This window comes from Hippichthys cyanospilos, chromosome 7 (genome assembly GCF_059441005.1).
Source record: "Hippichthys cyanospilos isolate Australia breed blue-spotted pipefish chromosome 7, RoL_Hcya_1.0, whole genome shotgun sequence".
In the NCBI taxonomy this organism is placed as follows: Eukaryota; Metazoa; Chordata; class Actinopteri; order Syngnathiformes; family Syngnathidae; genus Hippichthys; species Hippichthys cyanospilos.
In genome coordinates this window covers 5,599,059-5,618,961 of record NC_142375.1, presented here as the reverse complement: position 1 = coordinate 5,618,961, position 19,903 = coordinate 5,599,059, and the positions used below count along the sequence as shown (strand labels likewise).

The 19,903-nt window shown below is 38.7% G+C and overlaps 2 protein-coding genes across 3 annotated transcripts in view; one reads left to right on the top strand and one right to left on the bottom strand.

Moving 5' to 3' along the window:
* Nucleotides 1-291: 291 nt before the first annotated feature.
* LOC148420776 (tensin-4-like) lies at nucleotides 292-14,314 on the top strand. The gene is made up of 12 exons (XM_088420260.1): nucleotides 292-544; nucleotides 1,464-1,740; nucleotides 3,186-3,460; nucleotides 3,543-3,638; nucleotides 3,799-3,927; nucleotides 4,479-4,574; nucleotides 6,356-6,433; nucleotides 8,857-8,913; nucleotides 10,215-10,386; nucleotides 10,472-10,540; nucleotides 11,896-11,925; nucleotides 12,081-14,314. Exons 1-12 carry the CDS (start codon nucleotides 292-294, stop codon nucleotides 12,211-12,213), a joined length of 1,665 nt encoding a protein of 554 aa, XP_088276386.1. The 3' UTR covers nucleotides 12,214-14,314.
* krt222 (keratin 222) overlaps nucleotides 13,183-19,903 on the bottom strand; it is a 20,045-nt gene continuing 13,324 nt past the window's right edge. For both annotated transcript variants that reach the window (XM_088420261.1, XM_088420262.1), the window contains exons 9-11: nucleotides 18,946-19,169; nucleotides 18,784-18,886; nucleotides 13,183-15,839 (exon numbers count right to left, since the gene is read on the bottom strand). In XM_088420261.1, coding sequence (XP_088276387.1) covers nucleotides 15,626-15,839; nucleotides 18,784-18,886; nucleotides 18,946-19,169 — 541 coding nt within the window. In that variant the 3' untranslated portion in view covers nucleotides 13,183-15,625. The remainder of the gene's footprint in view (nucleotides 15,840-18,783; nucleotides 18,887-18,945; nucleotides 19,170-19,903) is intronic.

The following is a 19,903-nucleotide window of genomic DNA, read 5'->3' as shown; positions in this document are numbered from 1 at the left end:
CATGAATTTGCAGAGCTTAGCAGTTCACAAAATTTTGCCAGTTCATCAGTGATGCACTGACAGACTGTGCGTAATTCCTGACAGAATGCCTACCTCTGTGTATTTACCATAACAACAACAGTTTGTCATAATCACATCTGCATTTGTCGTCTCAAAAAGGTTCATTAGAAAATCGCTATAATTCTCGTTACAAAATTGTTTGCAAATGATACAATACTTGTATAACTGATCTCTCCCTCTCTATTATGTCCATGTCTTTAGTTGTTCCAAAAGATTGTGAGCACTCCTAACATGATACCTATCGCTGAAGGCATGTCCCACATCCTCCCCAATCACGTTCTGAGAGTGGGTCAAACTATTCATCTGGACCCGGAACAAGAGACAATGACTCCGTGCTCACGGCCAAATGAGCCTAGCGGTGGCCTTGGCGACGTGGCTCTGGACATTTCCCTGGATAATCTCAACCAGCTCATGCTTGAACTGGATCCAACCTTTGAACCAATTCAGGCCAACCAAAACCATGCATGCATCAGACCAGCTGCAGGTACAGTAAAAAGGCATCTTGATAAATGTTAACAGCATGGCTATAAAGCAATAAAGTAAGTAATAGTTAAATATCACCTGTACAGTAAATATTCTAATAAACGTGACATTGAGGTTTAAGCCAGGTTTAGAAAAAAGAGAGAGTGATCAAATCATTCTGTAAACCAAATGTTCAAAATGCAATCTCTCCGAAAACTACCCAGCCTTGAGGAGTTTTCCCGTTTTGTTTTCTTCTTTTTAATCACAAAGTAATTGCACCAACTCAGGTGTTCTAGGACTGCTGCCCAGACTATGAGACACACCCTCAACCTCTCAGGCTACTCACACAAAGAAACGTCCCAGAAAAGCCTAATAGTGGTGTCGACTTTCCATCACTCTGTGCCTTTCTATTATATAACATACAGTAGAAGTAGATCATGTTGCCTATTCTTCTTGTAGCAATTTATAATAGCGCACTGTAGGTTTTCCGTGCATTTTTGCTGCCCTGCACGAAGCAAACAATTCTGAAGAAAAAACTAAGAACAATTACCAGCGCTGTCAGAGTAGTAAAGCACAGCATTTGCTGTGACCTTAATGCAAAGGCTACCCAGCAACCATCACAGATATTTACCCTGACTACTGCACGAGTTAATGATGTGGCTCCATGAGTGAAAGCTCCGAATGCAAAGTTTCCATCAACATGAAGGTAAACCTAACCCGAATTGAATAAGAACATGTTGGAACCTCTCTCAGATGTTGTGACACAACAGCAGAACTGCACAATTTGAAACAGGATTAGACTGTGCCGTGCAGGCAGGCACCCGCTTGAGAATTCTCAGCAGCACTTTGCTTGTGATCGCTCGCCAAGCCCTTTTAGCCAACATGAAACCAAATCATGATAACAAATAATGGAGCGCAATTCTTTTCCCATTCTCCCTCAGAAGGATACTGCTCCTCACCCACGGTTTCTCCCAGTATCCCAATCCCCAGACCCGCCAGTGTCAGCTTCAGTCCCCCGGGCACCTTGGTCTTTTCTGACTCCCCCTCCTTTTCCCGACCTCCTCTGCCATGCGGGAGCGCACCAAGAAGAAATCCCTCAACGAGGCAAGATATATCCTGTTCCCAAGGGCCCGTTCGCTTGTCCTACCCCAATAGGAACAGTGCCGCCTCGCTACTCTCCACATCAACATGTTCAGATACCAGCTACATCCTTGGCAGGTACAACTTATTTAAAATCAATTTTGAACAACCATTCGCGCAATCTAATAATGCGCTAAAGTCACATGTACAAAAAATAAAAATAAAAATTGTATGTTATTCGCTGTGGTTATATTTACAATATGTGTCGAAATGTACTGCATGTTATTAAAAGCTGTTTCTAAAATTTGAACTAAAACTTTACAGGTGCCAAATCATGTTTTGAATGAATGAGATATTCCAAAAATATTAAGGTTCACTTGTGGTTTCGATTAGCAATTATGTAGATTTTCACAAATTTTTCTCTTACAATTTTTGTATAGTAACTCCTACTATTGTACAGTAGGACTGCTGCCCAGACTTTTATAGCACACAATATTTATAACACCTGTCAGCAATGTTCCCTCTAAGATGCGCATGCACAGTTGTGCACTGCTCTCACTCTCATTGCAAAGGAAATGTATACAATGGGCAAAAAAATAAAAATAAAATCAAACGTGATATGCATTGGGGGCGGGACAAAAACCTGTGCCCTGTAATGTCCATATCTCCACTAGATGAGAAGCAATGCAGTAGATCATATCTTTATTTTTATTTATGTATTTAAAAAGTTTGCTTTCTTTCCAGAAAAGAAAATACAACAATTCATTCGTCATCCATAGCCGCTTATCTACACGAGGGTTGCAGGCTTGCTAGTGTGTATCCCAGCTGACGAGCACTATGCAGGGGCACCCTCAACTGGTTGCCAGCCAGTCGCAAAATCGCCATTCGTAAAAGGTGTTTTGGCGATTCAAATTTCAACAGCCAAAAACTTCATATATGCTCTGAGATGTACATGAGAACGCCATCAGCCCTGCCTTGTCTGTCAGTTGGAAAAACACTGTAACCAGCAAAATGAATAGCAGTGTCAGAAATGGTTAGTTTAAGCCAGGATTCCGAGATAACTACTATGACAGGAGTGATTCTCAAGAACCAAAATTTTAGTTCTTCTATTTTAGGTACAAGGCTTCTGACATGAAAATGCAAGAAGCCAAGTCTATGTCTGTTTTTGAAATCTAATGGGGTAGAAAGAGGATGTAGGTCATTTACCACAGATGGTTCTGAAACAAATTTTCCCTCTAGTATCGCAGCAGAGTTGAGAACTGCTGGAATAGTTGAATAGATGAATGAGTTGTCATTCAGGCAATAGAAGTAATTGTAATTAAGTTACAAGAGTTATTGTATGTGTATGTTTTGCAACCAGAACGGATGTCTTTACTATGATATTTTTATGTCAGAAAGGGTCAGTTCAATGTTGAAAGTTTGGAGGCGTCAAGGTTTTATATATACAGTATATGTGTGGGTGTGTGTGTGTGTGTATTTGACCTGCACCAAAACAGAATAGTCAAATTGCCCTTTCACCCCCTTATAGGACAAAATTGCATCATGATGTGTACCGACTAACTTTTATTGTCTCGTCCTCATAGCACCCTGTCTTTGGCCAGTGAAGATGCAGATGGTCTCGGGTCCATCCATTCTCTCAGTGATGGTTGCAGGACGAGGCAGCAGATAACCCAAGATGGGTTAGATAAGGGAGGACAAGCGATGCCATCCAACTGCCCAATGGGCAGTCCTGAGCAGCCGCTCTCTGGTTCTTTTACTGATATTCCCATGTTGCTGATCAATGGCATACCACACCAGGACAACAAGAAATCCCCTACTTCAGGCGATGAAGCAGCACTGAGGCCCTTTACTCATCAGAGTGAGTTTCAAATGTTGCTCTCGTGTATACATTGGCTTTTCTTTCGTAAAATGAACCATTTAAATAATTTCCTGACTTTCAGGTTCTGAAGTCCATTCAAGCGGGAGCCAGTCATCAATGAAATTTGTTATGGACTCCTCCAAATTTTGGTTCCGTCCACATATAAGCAGAGCAGAAGGTGAGAGTCTAGGATGCGACACATTTTGCAAAAAAAAAAAAAAAAAAAAATCACAGGGTTGTGATTTCTGTAGTTTTTTGCCAAAAGCAAACAATTTTGTAAAAAAAAAACATGAAGCCACCTCAGGCAATAGCGATATAACATGTTTTATTCTTATCAGCCGAGGCCTTTGTCAAGGACAAGGAACCAGGGACATTTGTGGTGAGAGACAGTACTACATACAGAGGCAGTTTTGGTCTTGCGATGAAGGTCGACCCAACGCTAACCGGTTCTACGGCTGCTGATATAGGTAAGTTAGATTTGCGGCCTTGTGCTTATTTTTGAATTGGGAAAAAATGCTACAGCGACATTTTGGTCAACAAAACAATGATGTACAATTTTTTAAAAGGACTACACTTTAATGACTCAGTAACCCAGTGCTTCTCATAGTGGGGCGGGGCCCCATAGGAGCACACCGAGTTGGGGGGAGGGGGAGGGGGGGGGGGCGTGAAAGGTTTTCTCTCCTTCCTAGGGGGGCATGGCAAAATATTATTGAGAAGCAAGTGCCTAACCCAATTGATGGGAATAGGCACAACCTCTTTGTAGGAATGGATGTCAAAACCCAGTAAATATGTTTGCTAAAAAACATCTTTATGATTCTTGGTGATAAATACTGTAAATGCTAACAACATGCAACAGCAAATCATATCAGGCCTGCTGATACAGTCACAACAATACTGTGATAGTTATTTAACCTGAGCACGAGATCAGTCTTCTTTGTTCCTGATATCTTTATGTCTGTGTGCACATGTGTGCACATGTGTGTATCATCGTCTGTGCTTGTGTGTGTGTCTTAAACAGGAGGAGAGAGCAGTTCTAAATTTGTTAAACACTTCCTTATCGAATCAACAGCAAAGGGTGTTCGACTTAAAGGTTCCTCTCAAGAACCGTACTTTGGTAAGGTCAACAACACTTGGGTAAATAACCTTGTTTGGGTAAAAAATCTTTCTCTTTCTCACTCTCTTATTCTCTCTACTAATATATGTATATAGACTCTTACGTATAGATGTATCATTAAAAAAAAATCGAAGTATGTGTTTGAAACCATTACAATTTGGAGGTGTTTCTGAACTCTTGAATAGTACTGTGAGTTTGTGTGTGGATAAAAAAGACAGTATAAAAAGAATCTAAGTCTAAAAAGTCATGAAAATAAAGAAACCACATTGAATGAGAAGGTATGTCCAGACTTGGCGGCACGATGGAAGAGTGGTTAGCACGTCTGCCTGACAGTTCAGAGTCCCGAGTTCAATTCCAGCTCGCTCCAGCATCCCTGTGTGGAGTTTGCATGTTCCCCCCGTGCCCGTGTGGGTTCCCTCGGGGCACTCTGGCTTCCTCCCAGGTTCCAAAAACGTCTATCTATCTATCTATCTATCTATCTATCTATCTATCTATCTATCTATCTATCTATCTATCTATCTATCTATCTATCTATCTATCTATCTATCTATCTATCTATCTATCTATCTATCTATCCATCCATCCATCCATCCATCCATCCATCCATCCATCCATCCATCCCTCCCTCCCTCCCTCCCTCCCTCCCTCCCTCCATCCATCCATCTATCTCTTTAAATACATAGTGGGGCTTGGAACAAAAGGGTTGTAATCTGGTCATTCATTCGAGTGGGCGTGACCATTTATAACCAAATCAAACAGACTTGAAGCACAGGTCGGATCATATTTCGTGTCAGCAAACATTAATAAATAGAACTTTTATTTCATAAAATATGGTTCCCTTTTAAGACTCTTTTAAGGCCTTTTGCCCATATCAGGTCATCGTCCCATGTCAAAAATAAGAAGGTATCCAACCTTATATTCTGTTTAAACTTATTTTTATGAAATCTAACTTTTCTACCGTTTCAAAATATAAAGTACATTTTTCTGTTGTTTGTTTCTTTTTAGTTGTTTGAATTGTTTTTAAAAGTGAAAATTATTTTAGCAATTTAATTTCAAAAAGCAATTGAAATCCTCGTCCACAGGTTTTCTATGGTAGTATACAGAGCTGACTTTTTTTCCCTTTAATGCGTTACATAATATTAGGTTAACACTCCCTTTGACAGGCCAGTCTCTCTCTCTGGTATGAGGGTGGTTTACGATTTTCATTTGGCGGTCCAGTTAAGCATACATCCGTAGCAATTATCGATGTTCATTCGAGTTCTGATTCCAAACATCAGGATGTGAAAGTTGGAAGGCAAAACATAAGTGCATTCCTTTTACTGCATTCTTACAACGTGTTGTCATGTGTCATGTTTAATTTCTTGAAAATAGAATTAGGCTTTGCTGATGAGCAAAGTAAAAAAGGTATATAGCGCAACAAAAGACTCAAAATTGTGTAGGCTACATCTATAATTTACGCATTTGCTAACTGTATCTGAAGTCACAACAATCACTTGATTTAGTTAAGAGGCGTAATATTTACTTGAAAAAAACAGGGAACGTTTTTTTTCACTCATAAATTCTAAGAATTTGCTTTAAGGTGAGTTTGAAAAAAAGTTACTTAAGGGTTGGATAAAAACAACAACCCAATCTTCCGGTTGGCGAGACAGGGTCATTGCTTATTACAACACAATATTTTTCTTGAATATTTGAGCTGTTATAATCCTTTCTATAATTTTATCTGATTGATTTGTTGCTACTGTATTATTATTTTTGGCAACATAATGTTTTCTTTTTCACAGGAAGCCTCTCAGCTCTGGTGTACCAGCACACAATTTCCACTTTTGCTTTACCCTGTAAATTGCTGCTCCGCACCCATGGTAAGGTCTGCGTTTGTTTGTTTCTGCGTTCTTGTGTGTGTGTATTTGTGTGTGTGTGCGTGTATGTGTGTGTGTGCAAGCATGCGTGTGAATAAAGAAGGCAACATGCATTTTTTGAGGCAGAGCCAGGGTGTCGTGGTAAGGAATGTGGCTATTTGTTCTCAAGCAGACCGGTATTTTCAGTGAAGCAAACTCTCATCATGATGATGGATGATGATGATGAAAAAACATTCTTTGTTTTGCGACATGATGAGGCAGCAGTGCATCACCAATATGCCAAATAACATCTCTTGAAAAAATGTATTGCCAGTAATATATGTACAGTCTGATATGACATCTTCCGATCTCTTCGGGATGGCCCCGGATATTATAAATTCAAATCCGATTGGTTCAAATTCTTAAAAAAAAAAAAAAAAAAAAAAGTCTTGTTGGATTTTACGCTGGTGTAGCTACACAAAGAAGCTAAAATCTGATTGGACAAAAAACAAGTAATAGTAATATGACCCACAAACGACTATAGGCTGCACAGGCAGCTCACACAATGTTAAAAGAAAATTGTTGAAATGTATACAATATTTTATAAAAACGAGCTGTGGGTAGTGACCGAAAGATCGAGATTCTGGAGACAAGCGGGCGAATTGTGTTTCGTTCACAGGGTGCCAGGGCTCTCCCTAAGAGATAAGGTGAGAAGCTCGGTCATCTGGGAAGGACTCGTGTTGAAACGCTGCTCTGCTCCTCTGTGTTGAGAGGAGCCAGTTGAGGTGGTTCGGGCATCTGGTTAGGGTGCCTCCCTGGTGAGGTTTTCTAAGCATATCCAACTGGGAGGAAGTCCGCGGGATGGCCCAGGCCACGTTGGAGGCACTATGTCTCTCGACTGGTCTGGGAATTTGGATCCTCCCAGAGGAGCTATAAGAAGTGGCCGGGAAGAGGGAAGTCTGGGCTTTCTTGCTGAGATAATGAAAGATAATGGATGAATATTTTACAAATGTATACAAAGTTTTAAAGGCAGTTCAGTGATTTGAATGCCCTTACGTTACACCACTGCCACTAACTGATCTCTCCCCACGTCAACAATTACTGTACATCAAAAATTTTTGGAGATGTCAGTAAGCATTAGCTAAGGATCTGCACTAATTTTGGAGCCCTGTTTAGCTTTGGCGAGGGCGACTAGGGCGAGGTTCACATTGCAGCCAGAAGTGACCCAATCCCTATTTTTTCCCAGTTTTGAGCATTGTGTCCCGTCCTGGCAGATTTTGCCCGTCACATCGTTTTGACTCACTTTTATGTAGGTAGAATCTTGACTTGTTTTTGTTTGTTTGTTGGTTTTATGCAGTTTTAGTCAGCGAGACATTTTTTGAGCCACATGTTTGGCAGTCACTTAGTTGTTGTAGTGATTCATACAATAAACCATTTCATGTTTGAGGCAAAGTGGAAGTACAACTACTTCCTGCTCTCATGTCTAGTGTTGTTAATCCTAGTGTGAGTTGAGTCTGTTTCCAATGTGGGGGTTTGTTGTGGCAGTTGATTTTCAATTTTATGAACAAGGTTTAGGAAAAGAATGGAAAAGGAAAAGAAGAATAAGGGAAAAGAAATCAGAATAATACTAGTAATTTCTACGGAAACACTTTTCAATGACATTGCAGCAGTAGCTATCAGTACCAGAAAGCTCTTCCATTCAAGTATAAACAGCTGCATTGAAGAGCTAAAGACTCACATTTGACAGATGACTTGAGGTGTGTTCAGTAACCCCTAACCCAGTAGGACATCTCAAGCATCTGCAGAAATACTCATCAAATGAAGTAAACAGCAATGACTAGTCTGTGAGTACATTGCAGGGGGTACTTGGAAACATTTTAAAATGTATTTCTCAAAACCAAATTGGAACAGTCACATGTCAACTCAACTTGCAGGGGATACAGATTTTACTACATAGGAACAACACGGGGACAGAGAAAAAACGTTGGATAATAGTGAGTACTGTCAATCAAGAAAACAAGCATTTAGCATGTCTTACTGTCATAACACAACCACCCTTCACTAGACTGACTAACGTTTTTTTTTTTAAGAAATATTAATATATGTATAAAAGAGTCCAAGTTAGTCAGCTTTGATGTCAATTTCTTAGCATGGATGTGTGATATTCCCAAGGTAAAGTGCACAGACGTAGTGTGTAACAGGAGAATACAAATGACTAAATGTAAGGTGCATAGTATTTCTTGAGCTTTTGTTAGTCACGATAGGCAAGTAATGACTGATGAATGTAGTTAAGTTACTTAGTTTGTCTGAACAACTGTGTGAATTTCAGCAAAATTCTCCTTGTTTTTAATTTTCACAATCTGGTCACCCTGGTTTTAGTTTGAAATGAATTTCCTGCAGATTACAAGCAACATAACATCTGCCCAACTTGACTTGTCTATCAACAGGTGGAGAAGAAGAGAGAACTAAAGACAAATCACCCTTAGAGGAAAAGAAAGGAACAGGTGAGACATTTTATAGTTTTCATTGTGATATTACCAGCTAACGGAAAGAAAAAGTGCAATGAAGAGACTAAGTGAAACAACCTTCTTATTTCTTGCAATCTGAGTAGTTTTAAAGTAATCATATTATTATTATTTTATGTTTATGTTTTTTCCACATTGTAAAAGTCAATCCGTGATCTCAGAGAGATCGGTGTTGCTACCCTGCCACCCACTACTTTGACAATATCTTTAACAACCATTACTGTATTACTCTTAGAAACTAGCTGATGCTAATCTGTGTACCCACCAAAACTCATTGCAGAACCTCACTATTTATCTTTCACGGTTGTCATGGCAACTGGCCTTCGTTTGCCTCGAATAGCTTACACAAAGTTGAACATTTCAGATTGCCCTCGGTATATTTCATATTTGTCAAAGCTCAAATATTAGATCTAATGAATTGTTTGCATTTGTCGATTTCATCAGATGCACTCAATATATTCTACACTGGTAAAAGCTCAACTATTAAGTGTAACGGATCGGGGTCCCAATTTTTTATCACCACGGACCGATCAACGCTTGCTAAATCTTTGCATATGCTAACATATAACAAAGGGAATTACCTGGCACAAAAAAATGCTAACAAGCTAAATGCATACAAGGCAGCACTATATAACATGCAGAAGATAAGAACTAACATTAGCTAGCATGCTATCCACAGGCACTTGTTGTTGGATCAACAAACAAACAATTTTAGGCATATTACCATAAATGGCAACATTCTTATAAAGAAAGTAAAACTTACAGACACGCATCGGCCAGATTTCACAGCGATAGAACAGCATGTGTGTCACTGACAGTGACAGTGACTGCTTTCAACTCAAGCCTCACCATGCTTCCTCACTACAAAATAGAATATCAACAGCGGACAAAGGCGGCGCCAAAAAACAAAACAAAGATCAAGCCAAACAAAGCACAAATAAATGAACTGTTAAAGGATAAACTAAATCCGTTTCGAAATGTGGCCCATGCGGCTGGGCACCAGTTGATCCACGAACTGGTACCGGCTGCACACTGGCGGTTGGGGACCTCCGTAATAGATTACTTCGGTTTTTAAATTTGCCAAATGTTTCATTTTTTCTGTGCATTAGTTGGCTTGTGGGGTTTAGAGAACAAGACCTCTCAAAACTGTCACATATCAACACACACACACATGCACACACAAATACACTGACAACTATACAACTAGGCTCTTTTTTTTTGTTATTTTTTTTATCGAGTTATTGGTAAGGTGGACTCAAGATAATGTGTGTTTATTGCAGCCTGCAATTTCATCTACCTGAACGCCGTCCCCACTGAGATGCTGACAGGACCCTGCGCAGTTGAGAGGGCGGTCACCTTCACACTCCAACTTCCGTCGGGCTCCTTTGAACCCAGCATAGTCAACCTAAAAGTGTCTTTGAAGGGCATCACACTGACAGACATCAACAGGAAGTAAGACAGCACACATCCTGTCACGTGTGTCACAATGAGACTTACCATGAGAAGTTTTATGTGATTATATATTTTTTTCTTTTAGGCAGTTTTTCAGACGTCATTACCCCGCTCACCTGCTTAGCTATGGTGGGAATGATCCAGATGACCGAAGGTGAGTTCACTTTAATGAGAATAAAGTCAATGCAAACCCATACAAGGCAGGCAAAGGCATGCACGTGATTTTCACATGTGATGTTAAATATTGCTGTACAATTCAGAAAACTGTGAAGGATAACAAACTGTCACCTAGCAGAAAACAGTTTCAAGTTGATTGAATGGTTTTCTGAACATACAAGAGTGAAAAAAAACAAAAACATTAGGAAGAAAGAAAAGAGGATCAATGGAATCACAGTTCAGTGCATCTTACATGTTCAAAGGGCATAGGAAGTGACAAATACTTGTGGTTTTATATATTTTGCTCATATCATGTTAGTCAGTAAGTATTCCTACACGACAAAACTTGCTCCTCCAAACATAGGCACAAACAATTTTATTTTGATATGACATCCATCATTGGGACAGAGGTGGGCATTACATTTTTATGCTGTTCCGACATGCGCCCCCGCCATCATCGCCAGTCCGCCTTTTTTTCCACGCAAAAATTGTAATCGTCAATCTGTCAGACGACAGCCATTTGTCAAGTTCCGTTACAGTCCCAGAATGGTCTTATCAGCAAGCAATTTCTTTATGTCAAACATATTTAAAAAGCAAACAAAAAACATCTCTTAAACACTTAATTCGAAACATTGCTTTCAACTTTTGGTCTGTGAGATTGTGTACAGTGTGCATTTTGGTTCATGAAACCTGGACTAAGAAAGCTAGCAACTACAAAGAAATCTCCGGTAAAGTTTGCTGTGAATGACAAGTAGTGAATTGAACCAACCCACTTTATTCGCTCAACAGAACATCTTTTTTCACTGCTCGGTGGTGCTGCAAAATGACTATTGTCACATTGAATGAGTGGTTGCATTTTTGTACTCTAAAGATGCAACAAAATAGCAGACAAACAAGCAAGTCAGCTGACTTATATTACATTAAGCAAAAAGGGGCTTCAATGTTTTAATGGAGATCTGACATAATGTCAATCCGGATGATTAGGATTATGATTTCCTTTGACTGTGGTCAAAAACCTTTTCAACTTCCAGCCAGAACACAACCCCAAGCAGAGGGGCACACTCCTAGTATTGTGACAACTAAGTGGTCGTGCCATGTTGAACTTTGAAACGTTATCACCATCTGGGTGAAATTTCAGCATCACAGGATTGAACTAAATACCGCATAAGGGTTAGGGAAGCCAGGGTACCTGGAAAAAAGTCAGGCAATCGGGAGGATCATGCTAACCGTACATAGGACAGACAAACTCAGAACGTAACATCTGTGAGGCAAACATTTTATATGGCATAAATTGATTATTTACAGAAAAAAAACTATTTTGATGGAACTTTTTTTTTTTTTTTACTGTTACAGGTGGAGAAAAGGTTCACATTTTGGTGCAAGGTAAAAAGTTGTTTCATATATAATGTGATTAAATAATATACTGGTTCATTTTTGATGCAGTCTTTTTATATTTTGTTGAATTTATTTTTACGATTTACTACATTTTATATAAATCTTACAACCCCCCCATAAAAAATCTTTTCTTTTCTTTGCAGGATGTTTGGCTTTGTGGCAAAAGGTGTGGAAGCTGGCATGGAGAACGTCTGCCACGTCTTTGCTGAATATGACCCTCTGCAGCCCTGCAGTGCAGCTGTCAATGTTATTCAATCGGTCATAGGCAAATCATAGGAGCACTAATGTTAAAATAATATCAAACATTAGATACTTTGCGGAGATTATACTGTATATTTTTAGATAGTACTGTAAATACTTAAGAGTCAAACCAGTCAGAATAAATAATTTTACTTTAAAGTAACAGCTTTAAAACAGTTAGAATGTCATATCGACTACTAGTGGGATGTAATTTCCTGTCATTGTCTTTGCCCATTTAACAAGCACAGAAGAATAAAATTCACATAACAGTTATGAAGCTTGGGACAGCATGGAATTGCCAATGTTGAGTAAACATTTTTGAGAGGGCCATGTCATGCAAACAAAATTGAAACTGATTTGAATGTCATGGCCTTCATTCAAACAGTTTCCTAAACTTGCTCGAACGTATTTTGGTCAATTGTGTCCATGCACGAATACTCATTTTGGGAAAAATGCAACGTTATTGGTATTTAGGTATTTTTACTAATACTGTCGAAAAACTTTACCAAATGCATTTTAACAACTTTACCAATGAGTTTGAATAACAAATGACAAAAGTTTACATTGACAGTTCCATGCTCCCATTCAGTGTCACTGCTATGTCAAATCTCGATAACCTACTTAAATGTCAGGGTGCAAAGGTTTTCACTGGGTCTGTTAAAAATCATATCTTCATTGTTAATATATTTGTAATATACACATGTAATTTCGAGGAAGTTGTCAATTTAAACACTGATTAAAAGCTAGCCCATATAGGTAATTTGACATTTTTTAGAGTCAAGATGTTAAATCCCATCGACCTATTTGTATCGTAATTCCCCAAATATAAGACGCACCTGTGTATAACACACACCCTTAATTTGGGGGTCAAATTAAGTTATTTTCTATGTTACCGTGTAAAGACACCCCGACATTTTGGTGTGGACATGTGCCTCAAACTTTCACTAATGGAGTGCGCGACCACAGAGTGAAACAGCCGTCAAATCCAACACAAGCTGCAGAGGACACATTCAGAATTGCATTTATTGATTAAACTTTTGAAATCACCATGTACTGACAGTTATGCTCTTAAGGGGGTTCCAGACATCTCGGGAAATACATTTCAGTCTTATGCACCCTGATCTTTAAGCTGTCTGTACTCCTGTTTGAGCAATCAAAACACTTATTGCGTTTTGTTATTTCTAGTCTTTGGACTTGCCTGCAGCATGCAAGGCTTGTACACACACGCTAAAATAATCAGACACGTTATGACATCGAGATATTCCGGGATTGTTTAGCACTTAAATCCGGTGTCTCCTACCATGTCTTTGTTTCTCACAATCCTCACGCTTCGTATCAGCTATATAATTTGCTGCGTTGGTTGAAAGAAGCTCTCACTTTGCAACAGTATAGGAAGCCATGGGGCAGACAATAAAACAACCTGCTGTACAGTACTTTAAAAACCCTCATACCATGTAGTTGGAAAATATCCAATACAAACCTATAAATTCAGATCACTTGACTGGAATATGCAAGGTTAAAGATATTATACAAGAGACAAGAGAAAATTCTAGGGTCGGAGGCATAGAGGCATAAGGATGTTCATCTTCTGGCAAGGCAAAAATAAATGTCACTATTTTGTACATTTTAATACAATTCTAGTCCCACGTCAATTGAAAAATGAAACTGAATATTTGTGGGGAAAGTCTGGGAATAATGTAGGAATGCTTGGGCACAAATGAGCTCAAAATGTCCAAATCACTAAAAGCATAGCGTCATCAAGTGGACAATAGGCACATTTAGACATATTTGCCTATGAAGTTAGCCTGCATATAAGAGTGCAGATTAGAGGAAATGTTGTTTGTAACAAACAAAATGATGTTTTAGTCAGCTTTTATGAAGGCAAATGCGCAATCTTGATGATGATGAAAATAGCACCTTTTGTGTACAGCGTGATGTTTTATGCTGTGAGATACACTAAGTATACATAGGATTCAGAATGTTTAGAAAAATTGAATCAGAAACATTTCTTAATGTGATCTCTAAACAAAAGCACTGTCGGGATGCACTAGACTAGATCATGCTATTTATTGCACTGCATTGTACAACTTTTTATCCTTGTCTATATACTTTTTTTCATGAATAATGAATAAACAACATTTTGAGCGAGTGTCAGTGTGCACCAATGTGAATGTTTAACGCTGCGGCAGAATTTAAACAGCAACTTGTGGTTTAACAACCATCTTCTGCATAGTCACTTTATTTATTTTTGCTGAAAACAAACTATTTCATCCTTCAATTGCGGAGAAAGGCAATTTCAAAACTAAAAAAGTGTGCATATTTCAAGTGAAAGCAAGTAGGACTACATCAACTGCGAATTGCAATAGTTTAAACGAGAAACAATTTGAAGGATATTGAATGCGGTAAATCATGAACATTTACACACAAATCAATGCATTAAGTTATCAACATGTTGCATTTGAACAGCTGGGAAAAAATAAAACAACTATACTTTTATACAGGACAATGCAGACGTCGGCAGCTCCGGTCATGTTTTAGGTAGTTTCGTCATTCATTTTGCCTGATTTCTACCACATAATCCTCAGCAATCTATTCAGCAATTCACCTCTGAACTGTATCATTATGTACAAATGCTGCCACTGTCTGGTTAAAGCGGGTACTGTCAGGGTTCATGTTTTGAATGAGCAATATTGCAACATTGTCTTTTAAAGTGCTTTATGGTTTAACTGTGCAAACTCCGCCAACAAATTGCACAGTGTCATGAGTTTCCCTTGTTTAAAATGACCACAGAGATTTAATAAAAGGATTAGGTTCAATCGACTGCTATATGTGGAAAGCAGCTATTTAACATAATCTCCAAATCAGAGAATGACAGCAGACAAATATAGACAATGACATTAAAATGGGCGCTTGAAAAGATTCTCAATCACAGTCGTTTAACACTGCCTCAATTTTCAACACAACTTTACTTCTTTTCATAAAATAATCAAACTGAATACAGAAGGTCTCATATTTGGAGTACCTACTTGATGTAAATTAGACCATCAGTCGTCATTCGCATCTTAATGCTGTCGGGACATATTTTAATTGACTTCAAATTCTAAATTAATTGTTGATGAAGTGGCGGTTATATTTAGAGATATACCACTGGATGATGGGAAAATAATGGCCGCATGGAAAAAGATGCAATCATTATCTTTAGACCAAGACTGCCCTCTAGAGGAGCAAATTCACCCCAAGTTCATGAGGCTTCATTTCCGCATCGCTAATTCCATGAAGTGGCGAAAAAAAGGCTAACACACGTGCTAACACGCGTGAAAGGGAATTTTTTTTCATACAAGATGGTATTTTTACAACTTTAGTATCAACTCAATTTACATATACAGGATGAATGGCAGACAGTACTAGGTAGGAACTGGAAAATTCAGTGATTGGTTGATGCTGCAATTTAAGGTGTGATAGTCGCACTGCTGCGAGATCTTTTCATGATGAGCCGCACTTCCACATCTGGGAGACTGTCGTGTTTCGTCTGGGCACAACCTTCGTCTGATGCAGCCATGTGCAGGTCGAAGCGCAGGGACACAGACTTCTTCCGGAGTTTTGGATTGCCCCTGAAGAACGAACTCTCCCACTGCTTAATCACCTTGTCGATATTTTCGGTCCTAGATAACGAGCCAACATTGCTTAATGGTGAATGTAATGCATTGACTTGATGACCTATTATTTTCTTCCAGAACATAGTGCACGTACTGTACTGTACTGTACGCTACCTAAAAAAAACTTTGTTCGTTTAAACACAATGTTCATTTGAGAATATAGTGTTCCCTTCTTTTACTGGACGATAAAACAAAAACCGGACGTTATCGAAATCCCTCCTCCCGCAAAAAGGGTTATAATTAATTGCCTGTGGTCGCCACAAGATGGTAGCAATGATCAAGCTCTTCTGTTCAAAAGAACCTTTAAACTCACTTAATCCCTGCACTAAATTGCCTCAAACAGGTGCACACGTGGAAATGTTCTTGCTTACAATACTTACATTGGTTTGGCCCGACTATCCGTGAATTGTGTATGTGCGAGAAAACACCGGGTTTCTTTTATAGTGTTGCATGGATTTGTCCAGTGACTGCATGAACGAGGTCGTCTCTACAAAATGTGATTGTTGGCAACACTTGAATGCAACCTGTATTGTTTTTCCTTTTAAACAGCAGGGAAGGTGAATTTACAAGGGGGTTCATGCTGTAGTAGTTGGCAGCTTAGAGCCTTAGACTATAATTGCATTATGTGTTCAAATCTCACTGTAACTGAATTGTACTGTATAGTTTTGGACAGCAGGATATCAGACTATAATTTATTGGTCTTTATTTTGAAAATAATTGTTGGATGATTAAGCAATGACAAAGTGATTTGTTTTCTCGACGAATACTACTTCTACACTAGCACAACAGAAGTAAAATAATTTAAGATGAGATCATTATTTTACCTAAGCGTTTTCCCTAAATTTGAGTTGATAAGATTATTAGTTGCTCTTTGGATGTTGGTTTGCCATTGAAAGAGTTTATACGTAAAATAATCTCCCAAAATATTTGTATAACATCGAGTAGAACTATCCAAACAAATAATTTTGCGGCCCCAGGCATATTTTATAGCACATTTTGTTAGGCGAACAATGCTACTTGGACAAAATAAAAAGTTTGATGGATGGATTGTTAGAAGTGTGAAAAATATAATCCCAATTTACTACAACAAATTTAACAGAAAGCATTGAAGGAATTGGGCAAGAATTGGGCATGAATGGGAGCAAAGTATATACCAGATCCTCCTAAACATTAGCAAGAATCCACTTCATCTAATGTGAGCATGTGAAACATAATGCTCATAACATTGTTTGTAAATGACATCTCAAATGACATGTCACGCAAAACAGTGCTTAAGGCAGTGTTTAGATAACCAGTGTTGGGCAAGTTACTTCAAAACTGTAATGAATTATTTATTACCTGTTACATTTCAAAGTAATTAGTTACATTACAATATTACTGTATTTGAAGTGCAATGCATTATACTACTATTGCATTACTTTTATATTATTCTCGCCAACACAACTGGAAATATGGATTTGCCTTTCAAAATGTACCTTATTACGGTCATTACACAGCCGGTGAAAGGTTGGCTTGTGCCTAAAACAGTACATTTAATCTGTATCTTATTGTTAACCTTTCAAGACAATATACAAAGTCTTTTGTTTTGTATTTTATTCCCTCTATTACTTAGCTTCACAGCATAGTGATGCATTGTTTATGCTTTAGGTAAAGATAGGTAATGCATTCCACAATTTCAATGTTAATATTCAAATGGTTTCAGCAGAAAAAACATTAGCAGCTAGCCTACATCATCGTTATTGTGTTTAATGTACTGTATAACATTTGAATGCGTTGTCTTGATACACATTGACCAGAACTATTTACAGACTATTATTAATAGATATTGGACAGTGAAAATTAGCATTATTGTACCTTGTCATGATTGCTAATTGCAACAAGGATCTTGCTGACAAGGTTTTGAAATGCTGGTGAACCCATTGTGGAAAGTGGCAGCATATATTCTACCTAGGAACTACTCCGCCATGAGTCTCCAAACCTCCTGAGCGAAAGAGCGCTAATTTTGTTTTATCCCTCTCAATCTTCATGTTTTCTTTACGCTAACTTCACATTACTATGGCACCGCGCTAAATGGTTTGTCAAATTACTGGTGCTATTTGGCAGTGCACACTTCTTTAGCTGTCGCGCAACGAGTGCACCTAACTATTGTATTGTTCTTGTTTTTATCTCTGACGAACTGGAAGTAATGGGGGTATGTCCATCCGGTGTACATATTGTCCATATTCAACCTGTTGTCTGCTGTTTGCACTGATCTCTGCTGCAGTAGATACTAACAACAGCAAGTAAACATTTTGCCCCTGACTTTTCTCCTTTGATCTTGAGGTTTTTTCGGCGAATTTGGGGGATAAACACTACATTCAGACTAAAAATGGATTGTACCGAGTAAAACAATTCTATTTTTGTGTGTAATATTTTCCACTACCGCGTTACAACAACAAGTAATGCATTACTTTTGCAATGCGTTACCCCCAACACTGAAGATATCCTAATCATTATGACGTGAGATGATGTCATGATGAAGTACATGTGGAAGGTCCTGTGAGTTTCTGTGCATGTCTGGTCTGACAACAACAGATGCCACACCTTGAAGACACCGCAGCAGGTGGAGCTTTTAACATCAAACAAAAGTCATTAAAGGGCGTAAAAGTTCCCAAGCAGCTTAAAGATGATTCAGCCATGGGAATCTGAAGCAGCAGACGTTTGTACGACTCCAAAATTCCTCAGGGTGTATGAGACAGGGTGGGGAGGACATTGGTGATTGTTGATCTGATGACTTAATAAAAGTGCAGTGAATCAGGCTTGGCAGCTTGCAATTTTGAGGCGTTATGAGTGTGGGGAAAGCAGAAACCTGTTGTTTTAATTGAAAATTCTTCCTTTCCCTATCGAAGAGTCTTGTGTAGAAAGTGATTTCTTAGTATGACGTAGCAGAAAAAAGAATCAGGCTACTTACTCAACAGTGCCATGGCCCTCTGCACTTTCCTGCACTACGTTCCCCTGAAGAATCTCCTGAGTCTTCACTGTGGAGATTGGCAAATGTTTATCTTGTTCTGGTTCTGTAAGAAGATTTGGATGACGAATCACGTCTCAACTGTGATAACTGTGAATGTGTTACCTGTGAGGATCACAAGACTCTTTGGACGATGGAGTATGGAACTTTCCTTTGGATTTTTGTCCTTTCGCTTTAGTGAAGTTGTTTCAGGCAGAGGCTCTGATTTTGGTTCATCCGGGGTGATAGTGGGGTCACTGAAGCAGTCCTCTACACTTTTTCCATTTGCTTCCAGCAAAGATGTTCTCCAGAACTGCAAACCTATTTCCTGCTCACTGTGGCCCATGTACCTGCAGAAATTAAGAAACAGGTATAGCAATGGGGCTGTGTGAACCCTCATATGTGCCTTGAGAACTCCTAATGCAGTGTTTCAACATAGACATTTAGTCAGAATAAATTCTGGTATTTAAACGATCCTTTTCAGCTCTGTGATGAACCAAAATTGGGGCAATCTTCTGAATTAGAGGCATCAAACCACATCCAACAAGATACATCATGTCCTGTGGCCTACTAAAGGAAGTAAAGTGTGCACTGTTTTTGTTTTTGTTCTTTTCATTTTTGTCAGAAAATATGGACAACAATTTCAACTTTTCTTCATGTGATAGATATGAAAAACATTTTTCTCCCCAAACTCCTATTTAACAAAACAATGACAATATTTCCATGAATTCATGATTTCAGATTCCTTTTATTACTCATTTTATAGAGAAAGAATTAAAGACCCTCCAACAATATTTTTTCATAACCCAACACTAACCCAACATAACACGGTGGCAACATGAAGGCCAACTTCAAAATAAAAGATAACCGAATAACACGCATTAACTTTAGGATACTTTGATTTTGAAGATGAGATTTGCTCCCCGCAGTGCCGTGATGGCTTGCTTGTCGGGCAAGGCCAATGCAAAAGTGCAGAACAAGCAAGGAAACATGCTTAGACATGCATCTATGAGGGAAAATAACACTTTGGGGGTGTTTAGGGTGAGAAATAAACATTGGAAGCTCCAAAAAGTTGACTTACAGC

Coding starts and splice junctions, on each gene's coding strand:
- LOC148420776 (XM_088420260.1), top strand. CDS start 292: ATGATACCTATCGCTGAAGGCATGTCCCACATCCTCCCCAATCACGTT. Junction 1,741..3,185: donor ACCAGCTACATCCTTGGCAG/GTACAACTTATT, acceptor TCGTCCTCATAG/CACCCTGTCTTTGGCCAGTG. Junction 10,387..10,471: donor CTGACAGACATCAACAGGAA/GTAAGACAGCAC, acceptor TTTTTCTTTTAG/GCAGTTTTTCAGACGTCATT.